We start from the raw sequence: 7,845 nt of genomic DNA on the forward strand, positions 1-7,845 counted from the left end.
GCATCATCTGTATCTTACAGATGAGGAAACTCTAAGGAACTTGCCCAAGGTTAATGTTAGGAGCTGGCAGAGCCAGGAGTTGGGTTCCGGTAGTGACATTAATAAACTCATTCTGAAGAGATTAATAGTTAAAGATGTTTAAGTTCTTAGTGGTTAAACAATCTGCACCTTATAATCATACTCTCTCATCCTACTGTATTGTTTTAAATACTAAGGATGTAAAAAGCTTTATAACTATTACTTGCTTTCCAAGAAAAACTGATAGGCAGTGCATTAAATATGGCCACAGATTTCCAAGTGAACATAGGAATGTTGGAAATATTTTTATTTCCAAAGGATAAAGGAAAGTACCTAGATCAGAAAGTTACCGCCACCCTACCACTGAGTTGGTGTAGCTCTTGACTTTCTAGGGGTCTGACGTCTAGAGCCGTCCCCCCCACCCCCTGCCCCATCCCGTCCAGTACCATTTGGAGAGACAAGTGGAGACTAGTGCATAGCTGGTGCTCAGAATAGTTTATAACCCGCAAGAAGGACGGGAAAGGAGAAAGGGATGTCTAGCTCAGAGGGTGCCTCTAACCCCTAGTTCTAGGCAAGCCTGTCCAGATCAGAGCCAAATGGGGGCCAGAATGGCAGCCAGCAGGCACCAGTGAGGCGGGAAGCTCCAGGTCCCCGTGAGTCTTATGTGAGGCACAGCTCAAACAGGCTAGGTTCCCCTGGAAGCAGAGTCTTAGACTCTCTTCAGCAACTCCCAGATCAGGATAGCTTCCTTCTCGCAGTCCCCGGGGGCAGTCAGCCTGTAGGCCAGGGACTACAGCCTCAGGGGCAGGGGGAGGAGAGGCCAGTTCCAGGCACAAGAAAGGTTCTTTGTGGAGAGGGAATTAAGAGCTACTGCGTGCTTGAGGTTTTCTGTAGGAAAGTAGCAAAGGATGGTGGAACAACATTGAAACAAGGGGAGTAGAGGGAGCTGGGAGTTTTAATCCCTGACCTGCCTACCTGGCCAAGCCAGGGAGAATTCTAGGGGCCCAATGTTAGAAGGCTTTAGAGAGCTGCAATGGAGTGCAAGGTTAGGTCCTGGAGTCCCATTACCAGCTGTGAGACCTTGGATAAGCTACTTAACCTTCCCTGGGTTGAAGTTCCCTGCGTTTTTGTGAGGATTCAGTGAGATGTCATAATATAAAGCATTTAGTGCTGTGCCTGACCTATAGGAAACTGATCCATGAATCTAAGCAGTTAGAATTATGGGACCACTGCCCCCTTCCCATTTTACAGAGGAGATATCTTTCTTCAAAGCCTCAACTGTTAGGTGGGGGACAGGCTTGCCCATGACCTAGGTACAGCCACCAAGTATTGAGCTCCTATGTGCCATGCACTGTAAAGTGATTTATGTTTCTAACTTAATCCAATGAGATAGGCACCACCGTTTTCCCTATTTTGCAGACAATGAAACTGAGGCTTAGGAGTAAACAGCTTTCCCCAGCATCAAACAGCTGATAAGAAGCTAGGCCTGTCTGCCTCAGCAACCTCATCCCCATTCATATACCAATCATGTTTAAGTGGTACATGGCCCAGATTGGGAGAGGGACAGTCTCTGGGATCCAGATGCTATTTTGTGAATGTGAACATAAGATTGGCTTTTTAGGGCTTCCCTGGTGGCGCAGTGGTTGAGAGTCCGCCTGCCGATGCAGGGGACACGGGTTCGTGCCCCGGTCCGGGAAGATCCCACATGCCGTGGAGCGGCTGGGCCTGTGAGCCATGGCCGCTGAGCCTGTGCGTCCGGAGCCTGTGCTCCGCAACAGGAGAGGCCACAACAGTGAGAAGCCCGCGTACCGCAAAAAAAAAAAAAAAAAGATTGGCTTTTTAAACAAGCAGCTAGTTCCCTAAAGGTGGGCAGTTAGGCAGCTGCTCGTAAGTGAGAAACAGTGCCAGTACTGGCTTTATTACAGCAAGGAGGCCTGGAAAAAAGGCCGAACGTTCAACGTCCCACAAACTGGTTTCAACTACATCAAGCCTGATTTGCCCAAAGCCCTCTGGAATGGCTATTAGTATCCCTCTTTTAAGAAACAGATGGAATAGGCTCCGAGAGGTCGTGTGACTTGTTAAAATTCAAACATTAAAAATTTTCCCCAGTTAACTGTTAGGGAGCCATTTCTCCTGCGGTCTCTTATCCCTGAGATTATGGGTTGCAGCATCCTGCCCAAATCAGGATCTGACTGAGCCCTGAAGAGGGGCCTCAGGTTGAAGTGGTTAAACAATGGGAGAATGGTAGTGGGGAGACCCTAGTTCTGGGATTATGGGAGGCAGGTTGCCTGAGCCTAAATGCCAGGAGGTGGAAGGGATAAGGCTGGAAGGAGTGCACTGCTGGGAATCATTCACATCCTTGCTTCCCCAGCGGCACCCTGGCCACGCTGGGTTCCAGCCTAGGCACACAGGCTTCTGTCTGCTCACTTGATGGCATTGCCCATGGGCAGCTGGGGCCCAGCTCTGGCTCCCAATTGGGCAAAGCAAAAGTTGCCAATCTCGCCTAGGCTCAGGCCATTCGGGCCCCCACTTGGGGCTCCCCGGGGAAGGTTCCCATGAAGACTAGTGCATGCCCCCCCCTCCCCGCCACACACACACAGGGTTTGGTTTTTTGTTTGGGAGCGTGCTGCCCTAATCGCCCGCTGATAGAGCACGCTGGACAGAAGTTTACTTGAGGGTTGATGGAACGGAAGGTGCTTGGGAGGAAAGATCGAACAGAAGGTTGATGTGATTGATGATGCCCAGCAAGGGAACCGAAATGGAGACGACCCAGGAAATGGGCTGGATTGTAAGCTTAGCGGGAAGACAGCTTGAAGTGAAGGTTACGGGAGTGGAGGTTGCGCGGAGGGGGCGGGGCGAGGTGCTCGGGACGGGAGCGCCGCGCCTGGGTGGCCGCAGGTAGGGAGCGCGCTGCGAGGGCGTTAGGTCGCCATTCCGAGGCTGAGCTGCGCGGTGCAGAGCGGTCCAGCGCCAGGCCCCGCTCAGGCTGTTCTCCCGGCCCGGTTTCCGCTGGCGGCCGCCTGGCGGATGCACAGTGAGGGTGCTGAGCCCCATTGGAGAGGAGGGGTGCGAGCCGGCCGGTTTAGCAGGAGCCTTTCCCATCCTTCTCTCGCCCTCCCAATCTGAGGATCTCCATCAGTGCCCTGGCTCCCTGGGAGTGAGGGTGGAGGGCTCTGCGCCCCTCGATGGCTCTGCTGCTCTCCCGAGGGCGCCCGCTGCACACAGCCTGTCTCCAGGGGAATACGGAGGATCAGGATCATAGTCTTTGTCCAGAGAAAGCCTGGGCCCCCTCTGTTTTCCTCTCCCCAACTGCATATTCAGGGCTCTGTGGCTCCTATCGACAGAGGGTGACCCCGACCGGACTTGGGGTTGGAGGATGGACGCGCTGTGTCCCACGGGAGCAGTAGGACGAAGTACCAGTTCCCCGCCTGACTCGGTGCTTTCCGTGACCCAGGCGGGGCATATTTCACATTTCCGGTTGGCATTTATTGACACCCGGAGCCGTGATAATCAGGGCGCAATGCACGTGCGTGACGGGCTGGATGCTGCGTTGCATCTTTTCCCCTTCTTCGGGAAATGGAACGGGGAGCAGCCAGGAGACCTAGATTAGAGTTCTTGCTGTGCCACTTCCCAGCGGCGTGAGCCTGCGCAAGACCTTAGCTTCTCGGCGCCGCGGTGGTTTCCTCCTCTCCTTGGCCTGCAGGGCCATTGTGAGGCACCTGGCACCCAGGAAGCGCACAACCAACGCCCCCCTCCTATGACTTCATGGAGAGCACCGCCCAGGAGGCCAGCTTGCAGAGGCGGGGGAGGGGAGCAGCCCGCTTGCTTCTACACTGACCGTAGGGACCTGGGATGGAGTAGAATTAACCTGAAGTTGTGATTCACACTCTCCCCCCCTCCCCCACCTTATCTCCGTAGAGGGCCTCTTTCCTCCATCCTTTCCAGCCCCAGATAAAGAGGCAGAACCAGCGGCAGTATTCTTCAGCGCCATATGGGAGATTTTATTTGTAGACTCGCGAATTTTTCCGCCCATCCCTCCCGTTCAGATGGTTGCGCGATCTCCGCCCTCTCCGCACACCTCTGGCTCCCATCCAAGGTCACACCTGCGAGCAGAGACCTCAGCGTCAGTTAGGAGCTAAGACCGCCCCCAGAGGGCGCTGGCGTCCAGGGAGAGGGCTCAGGGACCAGGGCGCTGCGGTGTCTGGCCGACTGGAGATGCCCGGTTTGCTGAAGGGGCAGCTTCCCATTCAGCTGGACCCCCAGGCCCACCACCTCCTTCCTTTCTTGGGACCTCAGTGGAGGGGCTGGAGTGTTTCTACTTTTTCTTTTGCTAGGGAACTTTTGTTCAGAGTAGGTCTTTTTTGAGGCACGAATAAATAAAACAAATGGAGAGTTTATCTGAGGGGATGAGATGCAGAAGAGCCTTACTTGACCACGCCCCCCCCTTAGCCCCACATTTGGAAACCCCTAAACTCACTTACTCAGACTTCTGTGAGATTATGAGCCATAGCAGATGGCCCCTCCTGAGGCCTCCAGGCAGTGGATGACCCACCTCAGAACCACACTCCCAGTGCCCTCCTTCCCCAGAGCCCCTACCTGGGTCCTGAGAGGACCCAGCCTGGCCACTTCCCTGCTGTGTGGACTTGGTCAATGGCTTCCGCCTCTCTGGGCTTCCCTCTCTGGGCATGAAGGTAGGGCCTCCCAGCACTGCCAGCCACAGCCCCCAAGACTCTGGGCCCAGCTCAGGGCCTGGCTTGGGGCTTGTGTCTCACCCTAGCCTGGCAGTGGCATTGTCACATCTTGTATGGACGGACCATTGGCAGCTCAAGTGATGCCGAGCAGAGGCGGGTGCAGCAGCGCTTGACCCAGCGCAGGGGAGATGATCTGCACATCACCCGGCGCCCTGGGAGGTGGACTCGTGTGGGCAGCCCCTCAAACCAGATCCGCTGGTCTGCTGTGTCCAGCTGCTTCATGTCCTCCATGGGAGGTCTGTACTGGTGGGTCTTCAGGAAGACAACCCTGGGGTCCGCAGTGGGTGATTGTCTCTCCTGGGCTCCAGGGCCGGTGGGCAGGCCGCGACCCTTTGACGTCACGGGGACCTCCCGCAGTGCCGCCTTGGGCCTTGACTGCTCCAGGTCCTCAGGCTCCCTCAGGGGCTCTAATTTCTTGGAGTCCAGTTTCTTGTTGGGACACCCAGCCTCCTGAAGGTCTTTGTTATTTTGTTCTACTGTATCCCAGACATCTTCGTGCCTGGCAGGGAGAGGAACGGCAGTCAGCAGAGCAAGACCAAGGCCCTGGTCCTCCAGCTAGCCCCGAGACAGCTGTTCTGCAGTCAGTTCAGGGAGCCTGTCAGGAAAGCTAGAGAGAGCCTGAAAAGAAACTTCTCTACCACTCAGAGGTCTTGTTCCTGGGGGCAGGGGATGTGGTGATAAGTACTGGCAGAAGGGATGTGAGAGGTTGGAAAGGCCTGAGGCAAAGGCTGGTAGTTAGGACACCTAGAAATATATATTGCCTGCATCGGCCACTAGGTTAGGGTTCTGCGTCTTTGGATTTCAACTGATGGAGCGGACTGGTCCAGTGTTTTGTTTTCTGTTTTTTTTTTTTTTTTTTCAAACTGTGTTCCAAGAAATCTTAGAAAGTATCTCAAATGACCACCCCCCACCCCTGGAGGGGCAGGGTGAGGGGCAGGATAGCTTCCCTCCAACGACACAGTTGGGGCTTGGGGACAGAAATTTGAAGAGAGGCTCTGCTGCTTTAAAAAGGGTTGGAAATCTCTGGGACTAGATGATCCTGACCCTTCTGGCTCAGTGTTTCCTGAGCGCCTGCATGGAGGACGCCAACTCAGAGGGAGGAGCCAGAGGGGTGGAGTTAACTAGAGGGGTTAGGAGACTTTCCCCAGGGGTGTCTGTCGTAGACTGAGTCCCCTGCAATGTGGCAGCCCCTGTCCTAGCTGAGTGTGTGTGGAGAGAGAGAGGCCTCAGGCTCAGGATAATGACCATACTGAGGATAATAATGGCCACCGCTGACTGGGTGCCCACTGGGTGTCAGGCCCAGGACCCTCACAACAGTCCTGCAAAGCAGGAGGCAGGGAAGTGGCGGAGCGGCTTGGAGAGCACAGGCTTTGGAGACAAACTGGGGTTCAAATTGGCTTCTGCCTCTTAACCATCTGTGTGATTTGGGGCAAGAAACGTAACCTGTCAGAGCCTTAGTTTCCTCATCTGTAAAACCGGGGTAATTCCTTCTACCTAATAGGATTTTTGTGAAGAATAAACTAAGTGAGAAAATGCTTTGTATGGTACCTGGCCCTTAGCGGGTGCCTCATGTCAGCTTTCTTAGCATCCTGATGTGACTTGTGAGGAAACTGAGCCTCAGCAGAATGACTAGTTTGCAGGTGAATCTCTGCGTGGTGTTGACTTGGGAGAGGCAGAAGGGGTGGCCCCTCTCGCCACACTAACCAGGTGGCGGTTAGTCCCGTGGTTGGATGATTATGACCAGGGTTATGACAACAGCCCTGATATCAGCTGGGAACCGCTTCAAATCCTAGCTCTGCCACTTACCAGTCCAGTTAATGGGACAAGTTACAACATCTCTTGAGGCTCAGCTCCTCATCAGTAAAATAAGGCTAATAAATAACTACCTTTCTCCCAGAGCCTAGTCAATAGGCAGGTTTCGAAATTCCTTAGCATAGTGCCTGTTCCTAGTAAAGGTGGCTATTGGGCCCATGATAGGGGCCATGGGCGGGCCATGCTCACCCAGAGGAGACCCCGAGGATCTTCGGAACTCTGAAAAGTGAATTCCAACACCTTTTGGCCAGGTTCTGCAGTTCTTGGGTCCGAGGGTTCGAGATCTTGAGCAGCTTCAAGAGCGACAAGTGTTTTAGCACCTGCCAGGGGTGAAGAGCCAGAAAAACTGAAGCTTCAGCTTTCCTGGGATAGTGTCCCACCCCGCCACCCGGACTTTGGCTCAGCTCAGCTCAGGGCAGGGCCAGGTGACTCCTTCCGGGTCACTTGGCCTGGTAGCCAGGAGAAGCACTGCATGGGGGCCCAGGCTCTCCTAAGCAGACACCAAAATGGGGCACCTCACCGCTTTAAGTCGGTTCCGCTCAATTACTTTGCTGACAGGCTGCTGTATCTTGTCCTGTGGTTCCTCATGTTGCCTCTGACAGAGAGAGAGAGGGGGCGGGGGGAGAGAGAGAGAGAGAGAGAGAGAGAGAGAGAGAGAATGCTAACACAGTAGGAACCCCCCCGAACGCCTCCATAATACCTCTCCATTGGGCTGGGCTTGGTGTGACCAACCCTAGACTGGGAGTTTTGTTACCTTGGTTTGGGGGTGGAAACAGGGAGCCCATTCTAACTCTCCTGACCTCCCTTCACCCTTCACCTCTCCCTCTTCCCCCCAGTCTGGAAGGCCCCATCCTGGGCATGGTTGGACTCTTTGTTGAGACCCCCACTGGGTCTAGTCCCAAATCCAACCTTGGAAACCACTCTATTCTTGAGCCTCTTCTTTGCTGATGGACTCATGCTGGAGCTGTGAGGCCTCAGAGACAGACGGAGCAAGACTGGTACCAGGCACCGCCTGCCCCCTGCCTCTCTCAGCTCAGCCAGCGCTCAGGCTGGGCATCAGGATGATTGTGCTGGGGCTCCCAGGGAAGGGACTGTGACATCACTGAAATGTGTGACAGTGGCAGGGCTGAGTCTCCGAGGAGTATGTGGATGGCAGGGGTGGAGGGTGAGGAGGAAACTCCTGTCTGTGGAGGAACCTAGTAGGTGCCAGGCAGAGGCATATATTGTCACCATCTCCCTGTGAGGTAGGAAGATTCCCCTGTCT

General features: G+C 54.5%; 1 protein-coding gene across 1 annotated transcript; it reads right to left on the reverse strand.

The window, feature by feature from the left end:
- Window positions 1–4,811: 4,811 nt before the first annotated feature.
- Window positions 4,812–7,538, reverse strand: TP53TG5 (TP53 target 5; the record flags this gene model as incomplete). The annotated part of the gene is made up of 4 exons (XM_079719103.1): window positions 4,812–5,268; window positions 6,771–6,901; window positions 7,102–7,176; window positions 7,491–7,538. 4 exons carry the CDS (start codon window positions 7,536–7,538, stop codon window positions 4,812–4,814), a joined length of 711 nt encoding a protein of 236 aa, XP_079575229.1.
- Window positions 7,539–7,845: the final 307 nt, after the last annotated feature.

The sequence above is a fragment of the Hyperoodon ampullatus genome (genome assembly GCF_949752795.1).
Source record: "Hyperoodon ampullatus genome assembly, chromosome: 14".
Lineage (NCBI taxonomy): Eukaryota > Metazoa > Chordata > Mammalia > Artiodactyla > Ziphiidae > Hyperoodon > Hyperoodon ampullatus.